Source organism: Calypte anna, chromosome 1 (assembly GCF_003957555.1).
Source record: "Calypte anna isolate BGI_N300 chromosome 1, bCalAnn1_v1.p, whole genome shotgun sequence".
Classification (NCBI taxonomy): domain Eukaryota; kingdom Metazoa; phylum Chordata; class Aves; order Apodiformes; family Trochilidae; genus Calypte; species Calypte anna.
Genome location: NC_044244.1, coordinates 178,486,049 through 178,500,447, shown reverse-complemented (window position 1 = coordinate 178,500,447; position 14,399 = coordinate 178,486,049). Strand labels below are relative to the sequence as shown.

At 40.0% G+C, this 14,399-nt stretch overlaps 1 protein-coding gene across 1 annotated transcript in view; it reads right to left on the bottom strand.

Moving 5' to 3' along the window:
• Positions 1–14,399, bottom strand: part of ATP8A2 (ATPase phospholipid transporting 8A2) — a 276,235-nt gene that overhangs the window by 174,551 nt on the left and 87,285 nt on the right. The window contains exon 24 of the mRNA XM_030458567.1: positions 13,340–13,512. Coding sequence (XP_030314427.1) covers positions 13,340–13,512 — 173 coding nt within the window. The remainder of the gene's footprint in view (positions 1–13,339; positions 13,513–14,399) is intronic.

Genomic DNA, 14,399 nt, shown 5'->3' with positions numbered 1-14,399 from the left:
GTAATTACACAGAACAAGTTCATAAAATCTGAATAGCTGGTTAGGCAGCTCTTTCATTTTTTATTTTTAATTAAAATCAGGTGCAGTGCTTGCTTTGGGGAGGGCTGCTACTACACTGTTATGCTTAAAGGGCCCTCAATCACTGGTTATTGTTTACAATGAAAAACTAAGTTTTCAAGTGTTGCCATACAATGAGATACTGAACCTTTCACAAAACCAGTACTGTTTTCAGAACAGCTATTCAGTAGTTTGAAATTACTTCACCATATCTTTGACTTAACAAAATGCAAAGAAGTTGGTGGCTGCGGGAGTCAATTAAAAGACAGCAAAGTCATCACATATCATCCCAAGTCCATCATTAAAAGCAGCCACAGCCAAACAGTTGAAAAAGGTTCTAAGTAACCAGGTACAGAAATACAGTCCCCCCAGAACAGTTCTGTTGGAAACCAGCATGAAGTAGGCTACACAGCCACTTTTTCTTAATCATTACTGTTTACTTCCCCCATTCAATTTCCCAGACAAAGCCAAAAAATCCCATGGATGCACTAAGAACTCCTGACCTTAGCAATTAAAATAAAACCATTCATTAGATCCTTACACTTGGGCAGGATAAAACCCAGTCCTATGCTGCCTTTAAAAGCCTACCCTAACAAAATATCCCTAAACAGCTTAGATTTCCAGCCCACACAAGCTGGTTATCAAAAGAAACAGACATAAGAAACAATGATGGAGAAAGCCTGCACACATTTCTTCCTCAGACTCCTTAAAAACCAGTTATATTGAGAGGAAAAAAGAAAAAAAAAAGGAAAAGTTAGCCACCCAGCACTGGTGCTGGGACAGTCACAAGCACCAGGGTTAACAGCTAGGGTCGGATACCTTGATGAGAACTACTTACAAGCATTGTCTGATTTTTTCCCTTCTGAGATGCAGTTGGAACTTCTTAACCAACAGTAATGCAGCCATAAACAACACCTCAAAATACTCAAGCAGCTGTTTGTTTCTCTGGAGGTTGTTCCCAGCTCTAAGTTTAACTTAGAACAGAACAGTCATGTTCTGGCTTGTGCTGTACCAACCAGTATTCAAATAAAGACTTGATCTGAATAGCAGAAAACCCAGCAGTACAGCTGCTTTCTATTTATAAAAAACTACAGAGCCAAATTTTGGTCACAAAACATGTCCACAACAACGATTTTATGAACTGGATGCTAATTCTGTCATCTTAAGGATACTCATTGGGGAATGGAGAGAGAACAACAACACACAAAGACCTCACAAATATCTCTCAACAGAGCCAAGATGTGCTCTCATCTGATCCCTGGGTAGTGCTTTCAATGTTATGACACTTCCATCTTGGACAAACTCATATCCTTAAGGCAGCATCCAGTGTCATTCCACCTCCTGGAAAAGATCACTGACCCACACTGCTGAGAGACTCCTAACTCAGAAAGGCCTTGGATGATCTGGGTTCATACAAGGCATAAAGCAGTACCTCACTTGCAGGACACGGAATACAAGAGATAAAGCTTTTACAGATAGAAAGCTGAAGAGAAATTCAGCACTAACTTTGACACCAAGTATCCATCTTCCAAGGTACAGATAGTTCTAAGCTTAGCACTCCACCAGATGAAAGACTAAAGCTTACCAAGAGACCCCAGAGAAGTGAACTGCAGCAAATGGTTTTATTTATGTACCAGGCAGCCTTTCTTGAACTGCAAAAAAGTTGTTCTGACCTACCAGCCTCCACAGGGGCTGTCAAATCCTCTCCTCTCTCTATCTGCTCAGGATGACAAGTTCTTCAGCCAGCTCTCAGCACATGTTTTTGAAGAACAAGATCCTGTTTTCCAGAAGGATGATGGGCATTTGAAGTCTCAAACAGCTGTCTCCATCCCACTTGCATCCAATTAGGAGCTGGGCTTCATTTTGAGACCCCAACACATTTACGTCACAGTCTGTTTTTAAAACTTTTTGGTTCTTCCTTACTGGGACCCATGAGTAATAGCTCTTTCAAGATCACATATAGGCAAATAACCATAAGTCAAGTCTACACAGGTTTGGAAGCTCTGATTGAAGGGGTCCCCGTAGGAACTTGAGATTTTCTGGCTTGTATACAAAAAGTATATGCAGGACGTAAATAAAACAATGCTAGAAATGCAAGAAGACAGCATGCTTTATAAAGTGAGACACCACAGAATGCGCATGAGATGGAGCAATTTGAAGTCTAAATGTGTACAGTGACATGGAAAAACAGTAGGAGAAGGGGAATATGAAAGGGAAGTATTTTAAAAAGGCTGTAATTTTCAACACCTATTACTGTAAAATCTACTCTAGACAAAAGAAAGCAAAATTTAAGAGTATTAAAAAAACTTAAGGCCACACAGACATCAAAAGGAGACAATAATGCAGCCTTCCCAGAACACGGTAGAGGCATCTAAACCTGATTTTTCAGAGAAAGCACAAGAAGATCCTAAAGGTCACCAACAAATCCAACAGAAAAGTGTTTTTCTGAACACTGACTTCTCTTAATTAGTTTTTCCTCCAGATCTGCAGTATATCTTTGCAACTCCAGGTAGTCCTCACACATTTGTTAATTTGCATTTTCTTGGAAGTATTAAGAAAAATTACTGGCAATGAGAAAAATATTTTCTTTTTTGAAGGGTAAGTTGAATATTGTTCTGCATAAGCAGGTGAACATCACTTACCGAACTGTTAGCAAGCAGCAGACTGTGATACATAGGAGATCCTCCAAAAATTATTTCTGCTGTCTTTGGGCAACTGAGCAAAGGAAAATCTAAGTTCCTGAGAAGCTGTCACACCATCAGTTAGGGATGGCTCTTTTGCTAAAGCACTTCTAATTGGGCAGCCTTGATTGCCCTAGAAACTAAGGTGGGATTTACTTACACAGCTAAAGAAAAATAAAGTCTAGAGAGCTTGTCATATTTCAGGTATATAAGCATGCTGAAGTGCATAACCCACAGGAGCCAGTACCTCTTCACCTTTCTGCTCACATAAAAAAAAACACAAAGAGTTGGCTTCCTATTCTAGCCTGTTGAATCAAATCAGGTTTACTACATTCCCTCAAGCATAGTTTTGTATTGAATTACCATGACTTCAGTGATACAAACAGCAGAGAAATAAGTTAAAGCCTAGACATTCAATTCAGTGCAAGGTCAGATTTTTCCAAGTGTCTAGTATGTATTCAGCTATGCTTATTGAATTCAGTCATACTCTAGCCAGGTTCCACCAACACTAAACACTTTTGGAGTTGTCAACCAGAGCCATTTTACCAGTACCATGTTACATGTATTACTATGGTGCACTAAAGCTCAGTTCTCATCAAGTTAATTCCCTGCAGTACTAAGAAGCTTGCAAAACAGACTGTTTCTGTCTCTGTAATTTTATATATTTAACTTTTAACAATGGAAAATGCAGTATTTAAGCCAGTCCTGTGGCTCAGAGCGCAAGACTTAGCTGAATCTCACCACTGTTTTGAATGTCCTGGTTCTGAATGCAGTGCAGCACCACAAATTCCTTAGATGCTCTCATCTTCCATATGTTCACGCAGCTGGGTATTAGTGAAACTCAAATATTAAATTCATAAGACAAAAAAAAATTTTCAATAAAAGCCATGAGCAAATCCTTTCCTTCCAGGAAAAAGTCCTGAGGTCTTTCATAACTACTCAATAATATGACAATCATATTCAGAATACTAAGCAATGATCAAGATGAGAAGACTTCTCTATTCCCTCAAAACATTCTCCAAACCATTAAAGGAACATAGAAAGGAAAAACATTTCCCTGTATCTGCACTTCAGTGAGCAAGGAATTAAGGATTTTTTCTATGCAGTCAGAAGCCTTTATAAACCAGTTGCAAGACTGTAGAAAGGCACCAGACCTTTGGCCTTCGTCCAGCCTGATGGACCAGCAGGGAATTCCAAAAGAGGAAATAGTCAGTCACTCCCTGGCAGGCAACATACTGTTCCAGGAACTCAGGAAAGGGGTATTTGGTGCAAGAAGCAGTATGAAATAAGAGAGTTATGTCAAGAGAGTAATGGTGCCAGAATGGCTGAACTGGAAAAAATCTGCATTGCGAAGGTCTGATGGAGAATCAGAGTGTCTGACACAAACCTTGGTTGGGAGGGAAGCTTCAGAAGGGACAGGACACTTTGTCTGCATGCTTCATCTGTTCTTAAGAAGATACAGAAGCTGTATCTTAACAGATAGAAGCTGTTCTTAACAGATACAGAAGTACATACACCAATGAATGCTTTTGCACATCCTGCCAGAGATCACATATCATATATGCAAATTCAGCCATACTGAAAGAACTCAAAGATTTTGCTCATTTTGTTAATTTACAACTGCACTGACAAACTGAAGGGACTTGAGTAAGCACAGTATCAACACGTATCATCTCCCAACAATAAAAAACCTAAACCTAAACCAAACCAACCAACCAAAAAAAAAAAACCAGACATCAAAACAGAGGAAAAAACCCCACATACCATTAAAAAACCCACAAAAAACCCACTATTCTCCCTCCCCCCCCAAAAAAATTCAACAAGAACCTCAACCACCAAACACCCATCCCTCAAAAAACAACCCAAACCCTATACATTTTGTTTAAAGACAGTGGTGATAACATCTTCACTTCCAAAATTATTTTTACAAGCCAGGAGGCCAAAAACAAGGTTCACCAACAGTTAGAGCTGGGTTAAAACCTGGCAACCTTTAGTATTGACACTGACAGCCCCACAACAGCTTTGAATAGGAAGTGAAGAATATCATATTAAATAGAGAAGGCCAGGGGAATTTCGGTGAAGAGAAAGCAATTGCTCCAGTTGGACCTTGGCCAAAATACAGGGGTTAACACACTAACACTTGTGGAAAGAAAAATATACCAGTACTATGAATTTCTCGGGGAACAGAAGGTATTCCAAACCACAGTTTTATCTTTCCTCTAAAATAGCATACGTTCCAGCAGCACAGTGTTTTCTCATGTGCAGTATTTATGGAATGTTTATTTTCCTATTTGGGAAGGGTAGCACTAAACATGGCTTTGTTGGCTGCTCCTGCTCAGAAACTAAGATGACTGGTAACAATATGGACAAAGTACTATAGTATGGTAAAGAAACTCATACCAATATCATTTGAAACTGGGAGAGCTATCACACCATTGCTTGAGACAGAAATTTCACTTTATGAAATACATCAAGTGAAATATTAAGATTTTTGGTCACCTGAATACTAGGCTTACAATGCAAAAAGGAAAGAAACTTTAAAAATAACAGCTAAGGGAAGCTGCATTTGAAGAAGAAGCTTGTTTTTTATCAGGATGTACAGTATTTTTTCTACAACATTTTTTCCAAAGAAAAATGAAAATGAAAGTGAGTTGCACTTAGCTGTATTCATGGTTTTCATTCAACTTTTTCCAAATATATGCTGATAAGTGAATTTTCTAGTACAGATGGTCACGGAAATAGGAAGTTCAGGTGAATGTAGTAGAACATGGCAGGAACAAATTTTTCAGTTATGGGCATGTGAAGTCACACAATTGTCATCCAGTATATAAAGAAGCCTAACACTAAAACAAGTACTCAATCCGAACTGAAGCATACAAGCTTAAAAAACAGCACAGATTTGCTTAATTAACTATTTTTCATTAACAGCTCCAAGAAAACAAAGAGAAACTGGAATAGTTTTACTATTAACAACTTAAAAGATTACTTTCTCTGAATTATCTCCTCATCTCAAACACACAACGTGAAAAGGAAGATAATTCTAATTAACATCATGGTAACAATGGGCTGACATTAAACAATGTGTACAGATGTTTCTGACTTGATAAACATTTGCTTCCTTACAAGAGGACTACCCTGAGCCTGGAAGGTTTGTCCTATGTGTCTGATACAGCAACACTTTGGAGGAACATTGATGTACTTCGGATTAGAGTTAAGTCTCTGCTGACGAGACAAGTGATTGGAATTAACAGTACTTTACTCCCTCTTTAAACACTATGTGTTTGAATGATTTAAACTACGAGAGTGAGGCTAGGAAACTGTCATAGCTCAGGACATTGATTAACAAGAACAAACAGAAGCCAGAACATTCAGCAGAAACTCATTCTATCACTCAAAGAACAAGGTAATTCCAGAATTTGTACAGGCAGCCTTCTCCTGAAGTTCACCTATAATGACTTTCCAACACAGAATTGGTAGCATTTTGCAAGTTTACTTAGCTCTTCAAAGCAGCCAGTAAGCTTTTAGAAAAAGCAATTATAAGACAAAGTCCCAGGATTGCTTTACACATACATACACACACACACACACTGGACAGTTTAGGAAATAACTTCTAATAATTTGTGACTATTCTTTATTTGAGAGCAGCAGAGAGTACCACATCATGAACCCCAAACCTTCCTCCCACTCCAATTATCTAAAAACATTAAAGCTGCCAGAACAGTTCTTACCTCATGGTTTTAAAAATCATGAGATGACTACTGCTGTCATGAGTTGTCAGAAATAGAACAAGAGAATGAACATTGATAATTTAGTAGGTGACAGATGAGGGAAAACACAACATGTACATTCAGGAAGACCTAACACATCCCTAATTTTCTGTGGGACCAATTAATGTTAGAATTGGTTTGCATACCCTTAATCAGAACTGTGTTGCAATTTTCTGTCATGAGAATGGGGGTCTTTTCTAATGAAAGCCAACAAGACACTTTTGATTTAATAAATGGATTCTGAACTACAGCACAGAATAATCACTTTGTCAAATACTAACAACAGCAACAACATGAGACTTCTGGACATAAATATTTAAGAGGTATTCCAGATGTTCACTTTGTGAGCTATATTACTAATGTCTCCTCCAAATGATAATGGAAGACTAGCAGCACCCAAGCTATAGCCATACCTCTGAGACTGCCAAGAACTTTTCTCCTCATCTCTCTTTTAATGACTTAGCTGACAAATTGACATTAACAATTAGGAACAGGTACTCTCCTCTGGATGCTTTTTTCCTTCCCTTCCCCTACCTGCTTTCAGTTCATTAAATTCCTTCCAACACCCCAGCAGACATACTGTAGTCAAAGGTTATGTTCATTTCAGAACATTTAGCATTGTTCCCAGTGTTTACCAGCTCATGTCCTCACACCACCTACTCTGCACACTATATGAAATAGAAATATAAGTGGGAAAAGAGGGCTTTTAATGGTTCAGGAGAGATGATTTTAAAGCATATGAATTTTCTGATCCTGTTCACATTCTTCCTCAGTTCCAAACCTTTATCACTACAGCTCCACTATTGCTCAAGGTACTGAAAGCAACAGCCTGTGGCACTACCACCCAACAAGATAGGGGTTGAGGTTGGGCAGCAGTCCTGCAGCCAACATTTGGATACTGAGCAACAACTGCACACCTTTCACACCTAAAAGCTAGGAAAATCATGCTGATATATTAACCATGAAATAACAAGTATCACTGTGTAAAAAGCAGATAGTCCTTAATAATTGTTGTTGCTGGATTTCCTGTTTCTATAGATGTTGCACTACTTTATAGTGTGAACAGGACATTGACAAAAACAGGACAGAAAATCTGAGAGATTGTACAGCAATTGAGACATTGTTCTTGGTGTCCCTATTGCCTGCAGTTTGCTACAAGCCAAAACCCAGCAACAAGATAAAACCTTGGGAAAAATAAATTGCTCAAAACAGACATTGCAATATATTTCACCAGTAGGACGTGGTGCTGGCTGATGAAGTCACTGAAGCTTTCTTTGAATTTCCCATGGCTATAGTGATTTCCACAAGCAAAACATGAACAGCAGAAGCAGATGAACACTGCACTGAAAAAAACATTGTGAACAGGAGGAGGTGAAACAATAGATATGGTCTCATGCAATACAGGCAGGAAAAGGAGAGGGTTTGGTGAAAGCACTTCATTACCTTTAAGTGGAATGTGGCATCAGATCCAGGGAAGCATCAGGGTGTTTAGAAAATCATGACAGAGCAACAGAATTTGCCTGAACAAGCAACTTTTCACAACTTGCTAAATAAACAGTTAAATAAAACTTCAGCCTCTATTCCAAATCCTATGTGATGGATGTCTGAGGCTACTGATTACCATCCAAACACTGTATTCCAGCTCATCTTCTCCATTTAGGAATACCCAAGTTCTGAACAATAGCTCTGAAAAGTCAGATTGAGGCAGTGTGTGTCTCAGGGGTGGTGGTGGTGTTTCTTTTGCTACAAAACCTTCTTTTTTAAAAGGCATGAGCTCACCATTAACTCAGTTGCAAAGGGCTGCAGGGTCTAAGCACAGAAGTTCAGTTTAACATTCTTTTCTGCAGATACATGAGGGGAAAAGAGAAGTATTCTGCTCAAACAACATCCCAGCACTACCACCTCAAGTGATATTGCAGAAACAGCCAGTAATGTAAGCAAATGAACAAAAAAACACCCTGAGGCAGCTCAACTAGGGGATGTAGTCCCAGCCTCATGCCACACATCTCTGGAGAGGCTGGTTTCATTCTGTATACATCTAGGAGAGAAATTAAAGGAAATTGCTGTCCAACAATTACTTGCAAGTACTCAAAAACTTATAAACTGCTTAGATTTATTTAATCTATAAAATGCCAATTAACTGCTTCTTTCTGATCCAAATTTTGTTAATACAGTAAACCCATACAGAGGCAGAATCACCATCACCTGCAGAAAAGTTCTCTAAACAACAGAAATCATTCCCAAAGCATACCAAGTCAAAAAACTTATTTCTGGAACACCACATATTTCAATTACAAATACTTAAATTTGAGGCAGACTGCTCAGTAGAAAATTAAATATGCTGTCATAACATGCAAGCAACATACTTCTCTGCTACTTTCATATTCAAACCAAACACAGTGATGTGGTGTACAAACTGGCTTTTCAGCTTGACATTTTGCTCTGACAAAACATCAATAAAGACAGATCCTTTAAAGCAACATTTGACAACTAAGAGACAGGCAAGCAACAGCACAGGTCTCATAAATGAAGTCATGAGTTCAGCTGTCTTCCAAACATTCACTTGGCTGAAAAGTAAGCTTAGCTTTGCTTGCTCTTGACATACTGACATCCTGGTCAGTCTGATGGAAGATAAGAAGATTTGTCAGTCTGTATGGGGTTAGCATGGCAAGGTTTTGGTAGTGGGACAGCCTATAGGGTTGGCTTCGGTAAGAAGGTGCTAGAAGCTGCCCCTGTACCAAATAAAACCAATGCCAAACTGCTCCAAAACTGAGCTGCTACTGGCCAACGCCAAGCCCATCAGTGAGGGTGACAGGTTGTCTGTCATCACATATTTAAGAATGTCAGTGAGGCAGGGAGGGGGAGGAGATTCTCTGGGCTCTAGAGCAGAGACTGCTCTGCAGCCTGTGGTGAAGATGACAGTGAGGCAGGTTGTCCACCTGCAGCCCAGTGCAGGTTAATGGGGGAGCATAAATCCTTTTGTAGCCCATGGAAGATCCCACACCAGAGCATGTGCCCAAAGGAGGTTGTGTCCCTGTGGGAAGCCTGTGCTGGATGGAGCAGGTTTGCTGGGAGAACTTGTGAGTTCTACCCACACTGGAGCCGTCTGTTCCTGCAGGACTGCACTCCATGAAAGACACTCCCAGTACAGCCCATTGAAAGACTAATGTTGGAGGGTTTCAGGGGGAACCTCTCCTGTAGGAAAGAGCCCATGCTGGAGCAGGGGAAGAATGTGAGGAGTCCTCCCCCTGAGGAGGAAGCAGCAGCAGTAAGAACATGCAATGAACTGACCACAATCCCCTCTTCCCATCCCCCTGCATAGCTAGGGGGAAGGAAGTGGAGAAGTTCAGGAGCGAAGCTAAATTCAGTAAAAAGGGAGGGCTGAGGGAGTAGGGGAGGCATTTTTCAGACTTTTTTTCCTATTATCCTACTCTGATTTGATTTGTAATAAATTAAACCAATTTTCCCAAGTCAAGTCAGTTTTGACCATCCCAGTAGCTGGTGATTGACTCCTTCCTGTCCTTATCTCAAGAGCCCTTCACTAGATTTTCCTTCCCCTGTCCAGCTGAGTAGGGGTGTGATAGAGCAGCTTCAGTGGGCATCTGGCATCAAGCCAGGGACAACCCACCACAGTCTCTGGAGAAACTTTTAACAAACAAGGCTTTTTCTTAAAGAATTGTTTGGTTGGATTTTGCAAGCTTCATCAAGTCTCCTGAGAGGTATATTTTCCTACACTGTGCCAGTGGCCTGTTAGAGACAGTGTAACAGTGAAAGACCTAACCCCATTAGAAGATACCATCTCTCTCTTAATGCAAAATGGGGCCGGGTTTGCTACAATTTCATTTTAGAGATTACCCATGAGAATCAAGTTCAACTGCAGTTTATGCCTCAAGCCCAGCAAATATACAGTAAACCTTAAATATATTTTTTAAAAGATTTATAAATGGCAAATGCATTCAAATCTCTCTAGAAAAGGTAAAAATGTTGCAGTAAATTTATGAACTATTAAGTCTCACAGATTCATGGTATGTTGAGAATAGCAGCACTACAACTCCTAGAGCAGTTAAACATTGTACCAGTAAGTTTAAAGACCTGGATTCCCCTCCCAATTAACATTTTTATTTGAAGACTAACTCTGTTTAATTTGAAATTTCCCCTTGCTATGCCAATTACATTTTAAAACTTTTTCCTGTGAAGTTTAAATGAATTATCTTATTTGACACAAAGTCCTATTACAGAAGTGTTTTTCTTTCTCCAGTATCAACCACCTGGCAAGTAAAGGGAAGGTTTCTGCAAAGCCTTTAAGGCTATTAAAGACATTCCTCTTTTTCCCTGGGGATTTAAACCCAGCTATTTTTATTCCTTCCTTTAAGCCTAAGAGATTACATCATATTCTCCCCTTTGATTTACACTTTGCAGTATTCTTTCTGCACTGTTCCTCAATTTGCAAACTCAGTAATAATTAAACTGGCTCTTGGTTCAGTCATGAAGTAACAAGAAAGGAAATCTCCAGTATTCTACATCTCTTTGCAAATAGAAACATTACCTTAAGTAAATTTCATATAAATTCATCATGCAGTAAAATTTTAATAATGATGATTTGGCTCAGCTACATAGAACTTTGACCTCAGTTACCAAATATTTGAGAAATACAACAAATTGCCTTGGAAGTATCTCTATCAAAGCATTGTGCTAAGAGTATGAAAGTAAAGTATTTCTATTTGCTCAGTGTTTGTTAACTTCCACACAAATACAACTGCAACATAGGATCAATTCCCTTCCTGGGCACATTATGCAAAGATACCTGGGGCTCAGAAAGCACCAAAAAGAAAACGCTCATCTTCTCAGTAACCCTGTACCTGGGCCTGCTGCATTCAAGACAAGATTGCTGTAACTGTGAGCTCCCTCATGTAAGACACTCTTCTTCACTCCCATGAAACAGCTGCAAAACAGACCCATCCTCCAACACCTCACACCCTCTCCCTTCTATCCTTCCTCAACCTCCCATAATCAATCAGTAGCTGCAAAAGAGCTGCTATTGAAGGACTAATTTAGGAAGGTCATTGTAGTTTGTAACTGTTTAGAACAGGACTTGAAAATGACAAGGAATAAAAATTAGATAATTGTCCCCAGTCACAGAATCCTACAATCACCCGAGGGGTCTACCAGGACCCCAAGGTCCCAAGCCAAGCTTCTTTCCAGCCTGGCAGCCCCCTGCATTTTCTGGTGCATGGGGCTGTAAATTCCCAGGTACAGGACTCTGCATTTCCCCTTCTTGAGTTTCCTGAGATTTCTCTCTGGTCAATTCTTCATCCTGTCAAGGTCCTTCAGAATGGCAGTACAGCAGCCTGGTGTATCAGCCACTCTTCCCAGTTTTGCACCGTCTGTAAACTTGCTGAGAGCATACTTCATCTGACTGTAAAGTCATTAATGAAGACATTGAATAGTGCTAGCCCCATTACTGCACCTTGCATTACACCAGGTCCAAGAATGCCATCACTTGGAAAGAAACCAGTCAGAGATGGAAAAAAGCCAATGGGGTTAATCTCCTTAGGTACATGGACTGCAGCTGCATTTGCCATGCAAGACTTGTATGCTAGTGTGCATATATATATATATATATAAAGGTGAGACCTTGCACTACAGTCTTAAAGTCTTCATATAGTCATTCCCTACAAAACAGATCTTGTTTCTAGGATGCAGAGGAAACTTCTGACCACCTAAACCAACAATCTCTTCTAGGTCACAGTTCGCCCCAAGCACCAGTAACACACACACACACAAAGTCCTCAAAGCTGCAAAATCTTCCCAAGTTAGAAATGATGCAGCTGTCTGGCTATGCAGAAACAAAAGCAGGCCAGCTTTCAGTTTTATTTTCTTTGTAGTCCTATTTCCTTCCTTCTGAAGTAGTCATGATATAGGATCAAAACTGCCTATGGCTAAATCCAAACAGAATCAAATTCTGCTGTGACCTAGTAAAGCAAGTGGTAGTCCAACATTTAAAATAGGGTGAATTGCACGGTTACACACATTCTTGCATAGCATACATAATTGAAAAATTCAAGACAAATTACATTAATCCAGAGACTTTCCCTATTGATGAAACGAACAGTCACAAACTTCTTGCTAGCCAATTCCTATTGCTTATAAACCACCATATCCCCACCACTCCTTATCAGTGTCTACTATAATCAGGCAATCAGATACAATGTATTCTTGTTATCTTTCATTGTTTTATAGAAGAGATTGGACTCACTGGGACTGACTGGCAGAGGGAACTGCATTATTAGATGGCACTGAATTTTAGTGTAGGACTTGCTTCCTCGTCCTTAGGGGTGGGAAAGAAACTACTAAGTTCCTTCCCACCCCACTTCTGAGACTGCTTCCAAGAGCTAGCAAAGTTCTACCAGCAGGGAGCATGTAGCTGATGGAATGCTCATCTTGAAGGTGTACACACTCTACACTCTACTGATGCACTGTAGAGTGTCCTGTAGGACAGAAGAACTGACATCTCAGACTTTGTTAGACCATCACAGTGAGCTTTATGAACACTTTTACACAGTTCTCTGTGGTACAGGAGAAATACCTCTTTACATTTCTCCTTCACTCCTCCTAGCACAGCCTCACTTTGTAATGCTTCCACAGCAATCAATTACATCAAGTGGCTCACCACTGCACTCATCACTGCTTGCTTCCTCTTGAAAATAACATCACTTCCCCAACTCCTTATTTCCTTTAAACACTATAAGCATGAAAGCAAAGTTAACATACTAGGTAAAGTTTCACAGGCTTTGAGCCCATTTTGTTACCAAAGATAGTATCAGAGTTTCTTACCTGCAACAAATGACAGCTTTACAGGATAGTGCCAAGTCCAGAAAGCTCTGCCTGACTTCAAAGGAAAGGGCATACTTCAGGGTTTGGCCATCAATAACCAGAGCAATATCATTTTCTTTGCCCAGTGAGTCCCCCAAACTGTTACAATGTTCAGTCAGAGCGGCTCTCGTTCCCTGAAGAATAAACAGAAAAAAAAAAATCAGGTTTCTTCATAACATAAGGAAAGTGCATCCAAACAGGGCAGCAGGACATTTCTGGACTATGCAATGGAGCACAGTACACATGCACCTGAACTGGCACTGACGTGCAGACACATTAATTTGGGTCAGAAATGAGCAAAAGCTGCACTGGCTTGCCCAGGAATGCACATCTGCTTCAGTGTAGACCCTGGCATCTACACTAAATGCCCCCACATGACAGAAGTGCCCACTGTAGCTGTGATATATCCCTTCAGCTGCAGGGCAGGCATCTCCTAATGCCTTTCATGGCTTCTGACACCATTCAGAGTATTACTTTCTATTCAAACAGTATTTCCTACCCCAAAAACATTTTCATTGGCAGCTGCTACTGGTAAAGAAAAAAAAAATTAAAAGCGTCATGTTTCACTGTCACCCCAAATTTCAACCATCCTATTGCAGTGAAAATCGTGGTTAAAGCAATCTGTTCCATCCCAAAGGAGGTGAGTTTAACCATCAGTCTCAGCTGAGTTAACCACTTCTAAACAGTTTAAAAAGATCACTCATGCTCTGAAGTGCACACACTTTGACAGAGGATGTCTTGATGCACAGCACATGGGATGGCAGACATGAAAAGCAAAGGCTTCAGTACCAAACACTGCTTTTAGGGGACAAATGACCACTAACTGATGGATTATATAATTTTTCTTTTTTTTCCCCTTTTGTCCAAAAAACAGTGGCATAGGCAAAGATAATTGGCTTTTGTTTTAGCTAATCTTCATGCAGTTTCCAGACCAGTGCTCTCACCACTCTTAAACCAACAAAAAAAGAGAAAATGCCCTCCTGCTCATCTTAACTGCTCAACTTTGCATAACCATGCTTAA